Here is a 12,795-nt window from a genome sequence, read left to right on the forward strand (position 1 = left end):
GTGATTTCTGTGTGTGAAAGCTGTAGTAGGTATTATGGGGGGTCTGAAGAGAAGTAAAAGCCCCAGGAATCCTCCCCAAAGAAGTTTAAAATCTAGATAGAAAGGGAGACAATATTCAGTTACAGTTAAATGATAACATAAGATTGTTTATGATCAAGTAAGTAATTCATAGCAACAAACAAATAAACCAAAAAGAAAATCCCAAGCAGAATACTAGCCCAGGGGAGGAAAAGACCACAATAAGCTGAGGGCAGGGAAATTATTCAAAAATATCTATTGTGTGTGCCAGTTTGCTAGGCCCTGTACACATTGACTTAAGTAGCGTCACTACCCTTTAGGTTAAAAATTAATAATTGATGATAATCATCCTGGGGACAGAAATAATGTCATATATCCAGCCAATGCAGAACATTAAATTAGTAAATCATTTACATTATTATTGTAAATAATATTTTTGTAAAATATTGTGGGATGGATGACAACCTATTATTGTGGGATGGATGACAACCAAAATAGTGGGATGGATGACAACCTATTATTGTAAAATAGGTGATGAAGAAAGAAGAATCTTAGAAATCTTATTTATTATTTCTCTTGATTACAGTAGTGAATGTCTTGCTAGAGAGGTGTGTTTTCTGGAACTATTCAGTTCAACATGAAAGTCTTTTTCCAAGAAATATTAGCAGGTAATGTGTCTTTTTACTGTTGTATGAAAAAGAAGTAAAGTCTACAGTATTGTCCTAAAACTGAAAAAATGCTAACTCTTCTGAGGGTCATTGGTCTTAACTGCTGCAGACACATAGTTTTGCAAATGCTTCATCCCAAATTACACATTTCATCTGTGAAAATCACTGGCAAACACTTGTGCCTCTTAGAATTGCCAACTTCTATATTCAGAGTAGAAATCATCCATAGTTTATAACAGAATGACATTAGACCAGGGGTTAAGACACTTGGTTCTATTTCTGGCTTCAACATTTTTCCTTGATTGTGGTTCACCAAAACAGTATTACTGTGTCATTAACAAAGTCAAAAGTTATGTTTTAAGGATATAGTTTGCATCTTTAAAAATGTTTTGCCTACCTTGTCAGAATCATAGTGTACAAGATTGTCTTGTAGTTGTTATTAATATAGCTGTATTAATTTCTGAGACTATTTCAAGGGAAACTAAGAAGCTAGGTTATTTTTTTTTTTTTTAAGATTTTATTTGTCAGAGAGAGAGAGAGAGCACAAGCAGGAGGAGAGGCAGGCAGAGGGAGATGTAGGCTCCCTGCTGAGCAAGGAGCCAGATGTGGGACTCCATCCCAGGGCCCTGGGATCATGACCTGAGCTGAAGGCAGACGCTTAACAGACTGAGCCAGCCAGGCATCCCAAGAAGCTAGATTATTAATTAGCTTTGCTCAAAAGAGGAAAATATTGCTTTTCAAAGTAAAACAAAGGTAGAATTACTGTTAGCTCTTGCTTATCCATGATATTTAGGATGAAGAAGACTATCAAGATATCAACTGTGAAACCCACAGTTAATTCCAAACCTCCTTTCAGTTACAGCGGTCCCCAAACCCATTGTTTTACCAAATATCTCACTGGAGCAGTTAACAAGTAGCCACAGGATTTAAGTTTGGCTCCTTTTCCTTTCTCTTGCCCTCCCTCTGGTGGAGGTGTTAATGAGTGAAATGCCCAAGATGGGCAGCTGAAGGGAGCTGGATCGAAGGGTTTACATTCTCCACTAATTACACCATCAGCCTTTGGAATGGCGAATGACTCGCTGATGTCTGCCACTTTATAGATGCCCAGATAGTGTCCACTTTGGTCTGCTTAGAATACATCTAAATGAGAGCTCAAACCGTTAATAAAATATTATTATAGCTCATGCCTTCAGAAAGGAATTGACCTAATTTTTAGCTGGTTAAAACGTTCCTAGTAAATAACAATAAAATAAAGAGTATAAAGAGTTCCTAGTTGGGGAAACAGGATACACACCTGCTTTATAATAAGACTGTAATCAGAATAATGTTTTTACATTTTGAAAGCTCCTTCACTTGTATTATCTAGTTTGATGCTCTCAACAGCCCAGCTAGCTTGGGAAGGTGCTGTCACAGAGGTCCCAGGAGAGGACTAGGGCCCAGATTTCCCCAATCTTAGTTCTGTGCTACTGTCCCTGTCCATTCAGATAGCCTAATATGCATAGATACATATGATAGCAATTTATCATAGTGATTCTTAAAAATATCCTCAAATTTTAGAACATCATGATCATTCCCATCCTAACAGAAATAAGATACATATAATAGTAACTTCTCATAATGGCTCTTAAAAACATTCCCCAATATGGAACATCATAATCATGCCTAACCCAGAGGTAAGATTAAATTAGTTACCCACAAAGCACAATAATTAGGACACAATAAGCTAAGTAAAGGTTAGTTAATGTTGTTATTACTGTTAAAAACCATGGTAGAGGTAGTATAGTGTTGTGGAGAAAAGCATGGACTCTGGAGCTGACCTTCTGGGCTTATTCCTGGCTCTGTCACACAGTTAGTTATCTCATGAAGTTGTGTGTAAAGCTCTTGGAGGAACACCTAGCACAGAGGCGGTGCTATCTAGATGGCAGTCAGTATTATTACTTGAGAGCTCTAATACTTATACACAGAAGTAATAGTTTGCCTTAAGTCACAAGGTAAATGATGGAGCTAGACTGTAATCTTGATGCTTCCATTTACCTTTTATAGAAATGTCTTTCTAGGTTATGTTATTTTCCTACAGTTTCTAAAATGTGTTTACCTCCTTTCATGTCTCCATCCATGGCCAATATTTACTCTCCTTTACCAAACTGAAAATCTTTTTCAAAATCAACATTTATAAAAATTTCCATTGCAAAAATCTTAACCCTAGATGTCCTCAGCTATGAAGTACTCAGTTTAGCCATGCATGCACATTTGCATTTGTAAGGAGTTGTTTTGTGCTTGAAATTGTTTTTTCTTTCTGGACATATTCTATAAGCCCACTAGAGGTACACTACTTGAACCCTGCATTTCTATTCACTTCTTGTTAATTTACTCAACAGTATCTAGAACTGGATCCTGCTATATAGCCCAGTGGGCTATTCAGTAAATTACCAAATGACTGGTAGGCATTCCCTCTATTTTATTCTTTCTTTCTTTCTCTCCCTCTCTTTCTTTCTTCTTTTTCTCTCTCTCTCTCTCTTTCTTTCTTTCTTTCTTTTCTTTCTCTCTCTCTCTCTCTCTTTCTTTCTTTCTTTGTTGTTGGCTGACTAGTTTTGTCAGGGCCTGTCACGAACATGCAAATTTCATGGCCATATAAAGATGATCCAGTCAAAGTCTTTCCTCTAATTGAGGCTGAGGATTTAGTTGTATATTCTCAATTCTTGGCACCTTCCACTCTGACGAATATTAAAAATTAAGGCACAGGTATTCAGGCTCCAGGGAGTGTGTTTTTATTTGTTTGTTTGGTTTTTTCCTCATGGAGAAACAGGACCCCAGGCAGCGTACGGGGAGCAGGGGATGGGAAGGTGTCTTAAAATCTTCAGGGGGTAGTGCGGTAAGAAAGAAGGAAAAGGTAAGCAGACCCCGTAGCTTCTTGGTTTTGTTCCTTTTTTTCCCTCAGGATGGTGGTGGCAGCTGATCAGACACAATAGCTGGCAGTCCTCCGCCGGAGTGAGGATACAAATGACCCTCAACAGCACCAGCAGGAGGACTGGGAAAGGGAGTAGGGGTGTGTCTGGGAGAGGGTGAGGATGAGGGTGACAAGGTGACAAACGCCGCCGCTCCAGCGGGCTACCCCACTCCAGCCCCGGGAGGATGCGAGCAGGTCGGTAAGCCACCTCCCCGGGGGTGGTGGGGCGGGGGGTGGGGGGGGTGGGAAGGGGAGACAGAGGGGCGGTGGCTTTTCCTACCAGGGGAGGGGCAAAGGGTGGAGGGAAGCCTGAGTCAGCAGCTCCTGATTGGCTCGTGTTCTCTCGTCGCGTCTCCGGATTGGGCCATTTGCAGCGGGAGATGTTGTGAGGCGCGGCGGGGCGGAGCGAGCCGCCCGGGGTCTGAGGCAGGCCTTGGAATGGGTGGGGAGGGGCTGCGGTTGTGCTCTGGTCCCGGAGCCGCTGTGACCTGTAGAGTGGAGCGGCGCAGCCACCTTTCCTCGGTTCCGCTAGTCGCGCCGACTTCATTCAACTATCTGCAGATTTAGAAAGGAAAAATAATTGAATGAACAACGCCTCGCTGCGACCCCCTTCCCCCAACACGAGAAACTATTTTGCTGTTGGGCGTGAAAGGACACTCCCTTATTATCTTGAAGTCGCACGTCGCATCGCCGCTTCTTTCCTCTCCCGCAGCCAAAAAAAAAAAGCCAAAAACAAAATACAGCGCCAAGATATGTTCCCCGCAGTCTGGGACCTGTGACCCTTCAAATTCGCGAACCGAGCCATAGCACTGTCCCCCTCTCCGCCCCTGACAACCAAGCACCTAGTCTTCTTCCCCAGGAGAAACCGCGGTTCCTGGCCGCTCCCGCTCTGCGCTCGGCAGACTGGAGAAAGAAGGGGAGGTTTTGTGTGTGCCTGATTTTGGGGGGGGGGGGGTGCCGGCGGGCCACTGAGGCCTTGTAGGTCGGAGACGCCTTGGGAGGGGGTTGGCGAGTACCCCCTACCCGGGCTAATCCCCCTTCTCCAGCGTCGGTTCCCGGGACCGTATTATTCAAGACAGAAAATATTCAGCCTCAGAGCCTCCCCTGGGGAGGGGAGGGGAAGGAGGTGGAGTGGGAGGAGGTGGATCCAGGGAGGAAGAAGCGAGAAATCCGCCCCCGGGAAACAGCTCGGCGCGGCAGCGGAGCGAGGCACTTCTGTCACTTGGCGATCGCGGGCGCCCGAGCGCGGCCCCGGCCCGGCCCGGCGAGGCGAGGGGAGAGTCCGGCGGCCGCCGCCCCGCCCCACGCCCTCCCGCGGCGGCCGAGAGCCCGGGGCCGGCCGAGGCAGGTCGCGGCGGTCCCTGGGAGCGGCCGGCCGGGGGCGGCGGCCTCGGAGCGCGGCGGCGGCGGGGCAGCGCCGGATCGTCCTCCCGCTCCGTCCGGCTCGCGCCGGGCGTGCGGGGCGCGCTGCCTGGGGCCAGCCAGCCCCGAGCGGATCCAGTCGCCCCCGCTTTCTCCGGTGCGTGTCTGTTTTACTTTCCGCCTTAGCCGAGAGGGCGCAGCGCCCGCGGGCGGGTGGAGAGCCCGGCTCGCCGCGGGCTCCCTCCCTTCCCGCCACCTCAGGCCACCCCGCCCGGCGCTGGCGCGGGGCCGGAGGGAGCCCGCGGCGGGCACCCGGCGGGGGCGGAGGGGCCGCGCCCGCGTGTGCGGAGCGAGGGAGGGCCGGAGGAAGGAGGGAAGGGCACAAAGGCCGGCGGCGGGCGTCGGGGTCCGGCCGGCCGGCCGGCCGTGGAGGAGGGGCGCCTCCCGTCCGCTCATGAATATTAACCGAGCCTGCGGCCTAGCGTGTCCCGGCCGGGCCCGGCGCCCGGCCCGCGTCCCCGCTCCTGCTCGCCGCCGCGCCTCGGAAGCTGGGCCAAGCGGGCTGGGAAGGGTAAGCCCCTTGTTTTTTGTTTTTCCCCCGGGTCTCCCGACACCTTGTTTTAAAAGTACATATTTGGGTCTCCCTTCCCGGGAGATCGAGATTACCGACCCGCCTCTGGAAGGGGCGGAGGAAATAGTGGTAGGTGGGTGGTGGTTTTCTTTTTCCTATTTTTTTTTTTTTTTTTTGTCTTCCCTAGGTGGCCCCAGGGAAAGGGAAAGATAGTGTGTCGAATGGTAGTTTGGGGAGCAGCAAGTAAATAAAAGTTGCCCGGGCTGCGGCTTCATTTTTGTCGCTCCAGAATAATGCCCCGGAGAGGGAGTTGCGCCCGGGTCCCACTCGCGGCCGCGCACACCTCCCCGCCCAGCCCCGCCGCGGGCCAAGCAAAACAGCCGCCTCCTCGGGGGCAGCCTCGGGGCGCAGGGGCACGGCTGCGGGCGCCCAGACTTACCCCGCCCGCCAGCAAACGCCGGCTGGGCCGGCGCTGCCCGCCTCCGAGGCTGGCTTTTTGTTTTTATTTTGGTGGGGGGTGTAGGGGAGCGATCAGGGTTTTTGAAAAGTATTACATTTTAATCTCGTGGGGAGAAAACTTCCGTTAAGTGTACGTATCTGGGTGATGCCCAAGAGCCTATACACTCTCTCTTCTGCCCAGAAAATACATTAATTAAAATGCACTTGAAAAGGGAATTTTTTTTTTCCTGAAGGCTGCACACCTACCAGGCGTGTTTGACGCAACCACCGTGCAGTTCCGATGCTTCTCATTTTTTCCCCTGATTTATAGGTTTTTCCTTTTTTCTTTCTGTTTTCTCTGGGAGGATTATTTCCTCTTTTCGTGCGTGAGGTTCATCAGCAGGGACCGAATAATCTTTCTAAGTGTTGGAACCGCGAACTTGGTGTAGACTTGTGGCAAGGCTAAGGTCAGCGTCCGGAGAAAGTTCATGCCCTTAACTATTCCCTGTTCCAGGAGAGATCTCTTTGGGAGCTGACGCTCGAGCCTTCGCGACCCACTCAGATTCCTCTTGGTCACGGAGTAGCTCTGGGAGGAGGAGGGGGACCGCTTTCTGCAGTTGGCCTCATTAGCTGCCAAGAAGACCCGTCTTCTTTGTTTTTTAAGTCTCGAGAAATGGACGAAGACGGTGAAGTCAGTTGAAGTCCGAAGAAATCCATCAGGGCGTTTTGAAGGGGCTTCATAAAAACATTTCATTCCCCAGGCACATTACTTGTTTCACCAGCCCTGCACCTCCTCGGAGCCTGGTGTGGAATTCTTCCCTTTTTGGTGTGTGGTGGCATTCCGCCCCCCCAATGTGGACTCCAAAGGGTTGGTCCCTTCTTTGTAATTTGAAATGAAATGATGGCCACACGTCGGACTGGTCTACCGGAGGGAGATGGTGACAAGCTCAAGGCCTGCGGGTCCCCCACCTGTGAGGTAAGCACAGAGGCAGCATCTTTGGGCCACTGTCTACAAGGTGTCCTGCCGGTGGGGTGGGGTGGGTCAGCTGCCATGGGCCTCAGGAGAGGCTTTGGGGCCTTTGGGCTGATTTGTGGGAGTGTCCCAGCTTGACCCTAGGGCGGTGCAACCTTGCCCATTTTTGTTTCCAGGAACTTCCAGTGATTCTTCTGAAAGAAGGGTTTCTTCACTTTGAAATTCCCCATCTTGCCCATGCATCACCTCAGAGTAGGGAATTCTCCCATTTCAGGTGACTGGGAATACTGCAAGTGTCTCTCTTTTCCTTCAGTTCCCATCCTCCAGTAGTTTTGGAGTTGGGCCGGTTAGGGGATGCCTTTGTGCATTTTGTGGGTATGTATGCAAGATTGGCTACCAGAGGTGGAGAGACGGCAGCGGGTATGCTTGTTGTAACGGGACCTCAGTCTCACTTTGGCTTTGATGAGTATTCTGGCTTGCTGTTGATGTGGATCTCTGCTCTGGGTAGAAAAACAAGTCTTTTCCCGTGGACAGTTTAAGCACAGCCCTGAAAAACAGATTTATAGAGTTGTAATTCCAACTCCCTGAAAAATCTCCTGACATTACTGTTCTTTTATTTATGCCCTTCTTTTCACTGCTCAGAAGTTCTGTGAGCTGCCCTGGGGTGTCAGGTGGCTTGCATTGCCTTTAGACCATCATCTTTGGGAAGGCTCAGATGATTATATGCCAGGCTTCCTGAAATGTTTTGAGCAGGCAGGACAGAAATCAGAAAATCCATTGATTTATGACACCCATATGCCCTGTTGCCTCTTATATTCTTTCTTCTCTTTATGTATGTATATATATATATATAGTCTCTATATGTTATATTTCATTCTGTAACGACTGTATTGTGTTTACTTGGTTATTGGTTTCTGTAATTTGCTTGCTAAGTGTACTGAATATTGTTACCCTTTAAACTTTACTTTTGAGCCGTCTATATTTTTATTGAAGGATTGAATAGATTATAGTAACATCCCCCAAAGAGGCTTTACTCTCACTATTTCTTTTGTACCTTGTAAGTGTTAAATTTTCACTTCATGGCCATCGAAACAAGGTCTAGTTCTTGAGTGTGTGAGTTTTGGCATTTTAATAAAAATGAGTCAAGTTAAATTTTTGTTTTTAAAGCATGCAGAGAAACTTGCTTCATGTAGCTCACTTCATACAGCTCATTTCATACAGGATTAGAAAGTTTATGCAGAAAATACAGGGAGGTGGGTACTGTACAACTCCTTAGAACTAGAAGTTTACAGTTAGAATCAGTGTTTTACTTTTTGACACCTGTAAACACCTGCTTGCAGGTGAAAACGTGATTGAGTATAACACCACAGTCCTCTGATCATGGTAAACCATAATAACTCCTTTTGGAAGGCCTACCTCCAACTTGGAGATTGCTTAATGTGTATTGTAGTTACATAATAATATGTACTGTGGTCCCAAAGCCTCATTTGTCTTTGTCTTGTGAATACTTTAATTAGCATGCTATTTGCATTATATTTGCAAAAACTAATATTATTTGTTTTTTGGTTTTTTTTTTTTTTTTTTTTTTTTTATCATTTAAGGGATCTCCCAAAACCAAGAATTTATAATAGATACATCTTGTCCTTGACTAGGGAGCAGTGTTTCCAGTTGCAAACTTGCTTACATTAACACTGACAGTTACGTATTTTTTTAAGGGCTGTGAAATTTATTTTCATTTGACTGTTACTGCTGGCATAGACATACTATTTGTAGTTTGGGGACCAAGAAAACAGTATATTGCCTGTATTTTGCTCATTTAAAGATTATACACAGAACTTGAGTTTGGTATTAGGCTATCATATTGTTTGGATTTTTAAAGAATAGGTAGGTATTTTTTGCTTAATATGTGGGAATGGAAATAAAGGGGCTGTATGCTGTCAGACAGCATTTTAAAATCTCAGCTTAAGGAGTAATTATTGCCTGTTTCATTGTTGTGTATTTAGCTCTTATTGATACTTCTGATGCACTTTAAATCTTGTGAGTATTTACTAGTAATAAAGAGAGAGTTGCCACTGGAATACTTTGGGTTGATATCTATTCAAGTCTTTGAACACTGCACTTAATTTTATTAGAAGTATTACATTCTAGAGTTGTATACGGTCATTCTTTAAAAACTTTTAGAAACCAATAGCTAAATGTGTGTTTGTAAATTTACGTGTGTTTTTACCTAACGAAGACACGAGCATATATGTCTTAATATTAATGTTGTTAATCAGCCAAAAAACTTAACTGTGCAGGACAGAAGAAACTGATATAGTAAATTAATAGGAATCTCTGATTCATGACTTATCTAGTTAGTTAATTCCACCTTTTATAAATAAGGGCTACTGCTTTGTTGAAGAATGTTCAGAAACTTGTTCATCTTATATATTAGAATCTAATTGTGTTGGTACATGAATAAATATAAGCACCCCTCCCCAAGGATATACTGGAAGGTTAAAAACCAAACAACTAACAAACAATCCTCTTCAAATAATGAATTGTGACAAGTAAGTAGACTGTATCTTGGGATTGTACAGTAAGGATGGCACAATTCTACTCATGCAGAGTTATAGACTTTGCATGTCTGCAAATAATCGTATCACTCACTCTGAGCTGGTAAGTGTGTTTTGGTGTGTGTCTGTGTACAGTCTGGTCTGTGAACTATTTCGACATCTTGCCTTGAGTGGCTTTGCTCGCAGAATCGCTTAATTTAGACCCTGAATCCTTGGTGATGTGATCACCCCTTTCATATCCTATAGAGCTCATCCTTCAAGGTTCAGCTTGCCTCTTTTTTTTTTTAACCAAAGGTGAAAACTTATTCCTCAGCTTTTTAGACCACATTATTTTTCCTATTTTTTTTTTTTAAGGTTTTATTCATTTATTTGACAGAGAGAGTGAGCGCACAAGCAGGGGGAGGGGCAGAGGGAGAGGGAGAAGCAGACTCCCCGTTGAGCAGGGATTCCCTGCACAGGGCTGATCCCAGGACCTGGATCATGACCTGAGCCGAAGGCAGGCACTTAACCGCTTAACCGACTGAGCCACCCAGGCGCCCCTCTTTTTCCTATTTCTAATATTTATATTACTTTTTATCTGTAGGCAATAGTATTGCCCAGTAATAGAATTTTTAGCACTTTCATTGTCTGTTGTTAAATGTGTTTACTGATGCTAATCAGTATTATTTATTAATTTATTTCATTTTATGTCTGGCTTCTTCATCTAGACTAAGATTATCCTATGACTGAGTATTACAGCTGATGAAAGATAATTGTAGGTTGATTTTGGAATAATGTAAATAATACAGCAAGGCATTTTTCTGTGTATGAACTCATGAGGATTCATACTTTTGCTCCTCTTTCTGGAATACTGTGCACTTTGCTTTTATCCCAGACTCCCTTGTTCCTTCTCAGGCGCTCTTCTGCTTTCTCTCTCTCTCCCTGGGGTTCCTCGTCCTCTCTGCCCCTTTCACGTGGGCTTTACGTAGAGCCAGGCTTTTGCCATTCCTCTTCTCTTCTCTTTTTCACTGTCTGGGTTTCATTTTACGCTCTCCCATGGCTTTACTCTGCATGCTGGGGACTCCAAATTTATAGCTCAGTCGCAGGTTTTGTAGTTGATCTCCAGACCTATGTAGCCTTTTGCCTATTTACTAAACAGTTTTGTGGGTTTTTTTTAATTGCCCACAGGCATTTCAAACTTAACAAATTCTACTCTTAACCAGCAACCTTCCCCTCTTGCTTCTTTTAGTGAGTAGCACAGCTATCTCCTTATCTGTCCCAGTCAAAAACCAGGTTATCATCCTTGACCCTCCTCTCTCCTCATTCCTCCTATCCAAAGTCCTGTCGAGTCTGCATTCCACATCCCACCGCCACTACCTGAGTTCAGGTCAGCTGCATCTCGGTGTTGAGCCACCGGCCGGCCAGGCTTCCTAACTACTTTCCCAGTTGCCCAGCCTGAGCAGCACTCTACCCCTGCCATAGTTACAGTGCTCCTCCTGAAATCGAAGGCCGATTGTTACGTACCCCTGTGTAAAACAATTTTCTGGCTTCCCGTTGCCTTTGGGATAAAGTTCAAACTCCTGAGAAGTCTGCAAGGACAGTAAATAATCTGGGCCGCCCTTCTCCCACACTTCCTGTGTTTCCTATGCTGTCCGTTCCACAAGCCTCTCCACTTTGGGTCCTTGCAAATGCTGTTTTCTCCCACCCTTCCTTCCACCTGCCCCTCCTCCACCCCTCTCTCCTCCATGCCTGATTTTCCTCATCGTTCTGGTCTCTTCTTCAACATCACTTCCTCAGGAAAGCCTTTCCTGACCCTCCAAGACTGGATTAGCTGCCCCAGAGCATTATCCCAAAACACCCTGTACTTTATCAGGAATAGTGCTTGCAAGTTATTTATCTCTATTCCCCCCTGGACTGCAACCCCCGTAAGAACAGGCACCATGTTTGCTTCTCCTGTGTCTGGCTCATAGTAGGTGCTCAGTAAATAGTGTTGAATTAATGAATATGTAGGAAGGCCTTTAATTTTATTCACTGTTCACTTAGATTCAGTACCCTGTACTGTCTTGATTATCCGCCTACCTCATTGATCCCTCCTTCTCACTTCTCAGTACCTGGATTTCCTCAACTTTCTGGCCTGCTAAATCTTCATATACATCAGAGTTTGACCCTCTTTTCTTCTCTCTGTGCTCACTTTCATGACTTTAAACATCAAGTATATACTGATAATCCATACTTATGTCTATATATTTGTGTGTGTGTGTGTTGTCTCCACCCATTTGGTCTCTATATCCCTTGAATTCAGATTCCTACGTCCACCTGACCACTCAGTCTCCACTTGAATAGTAAAGAGGCATATCGAAAACCGAACTCCTGATTCTCTACATCTCTTCCTGACCACCTTCCTAGTTTTCTCGTCCTCTCCAGCACTAGCCCTCCTGCCTTCCAGGTCAGGCTTCTTGGAGTGATCTTTGATCTCTCTCATGCATACCATGCAAATCTGGTTGACTGTCTCACAGCTTCAAGTGCTTGCCAGCCTCGAGTCTGTTCTCCACACAGGAACCAGAGTGGACCTTCTGTAAATCAGAGCATGTCACTCCTTTGCTCACATTCCTCAGGAGGCTTCTCATTTCCCTCAGGGTTAAAAGCCGAAGTTCTTCCGTACCCTGCAAAGCCCTGCACAATTTGCCCTCCCACCTCCCGAATCTCACCTCCTGCTGCTCTCACTCACTGTCCTTACTCTGTACTAGCCATTCTGGACTCTTGTGCACACACACTGGGTATGGCATTCCCCAGAGCCTTCCCACCACTAGATGTACCGTCCACTTGGAGCACTGTCCCCGCTCAGGCGTCCCCAGGGCTCGCTTCCTCATCTCCTTGAGGTTTTGCCTTGAGGTCACCTGAGTGAGGCCTTTGCTGACCATTGAGTTTATTGAACTCCTCTCTCCTTCTCCCACGACACAACCTGCCCTCCTTCCTTGCTGTGTTTTTCTCCCCTGTCACTTACTCTCCATGTAACATGCTTATCCATCTGATTTTGCTTATTTGTTTGGGCAGATCATGTATCTAAAATAAAAGTGTTAAGTGCAGTTCGTTTTGTTCACATGGTATTTTCTGTGCCTAGAAGAATGCCTAGCCCATTATTGGCCCACAAATATTTTTTCCAATGAGTGAATGAATGAGTGAATCAAGACTAAGAAAAAATTCTAAAATGTTACTGAGTTTACATATGGGTACATAACATGTGAATACTTAATGTAGATTGTACAGAAGTGTGTAGGGTGTGA

General features: G+C 45.6%; 1 protein-coding gene across 1 annotated transcript in view; it reads left to right on the forward strand.

Annotated features, from left to right (window-relative positions):
* The first annotated feature begins 5,094 nt into the window (after positions 1–5,094).
* ARHGAP21 (Rho GTPase activating protein 21) overlaps positions 5,095–12,795 on the forward strand; it is a 128,293-nt gene continuing 120,592 nt past the window's right edge. Inside the window, 2 exon segments of the mRNA XM_021687139.1 lie at positions 5,095–5,152; positions 6,519–6,980. Of these exon segments, the coding sequence (XP_021542814.1) occupies positions 6,903–6,980 (78 nt within the window). The 5' untranslated portion in view covers positions 5,095–5,152; positions 6,519–6,902.

The sequence above is a fragment of the Neomonachus schauinslandi genome, chromosome 5 (assembly GCF_002201575.2).
Source record: "Neomonachus schauinslandi chromosome 5, ASM220157v2, whole genome shotgun sequence".
NCBI lineage: Eukaryota > Metazoa > Chordata > Mammalia > Carnivora > Phocidae > Neomonachus > Neomonachus schauinslandi.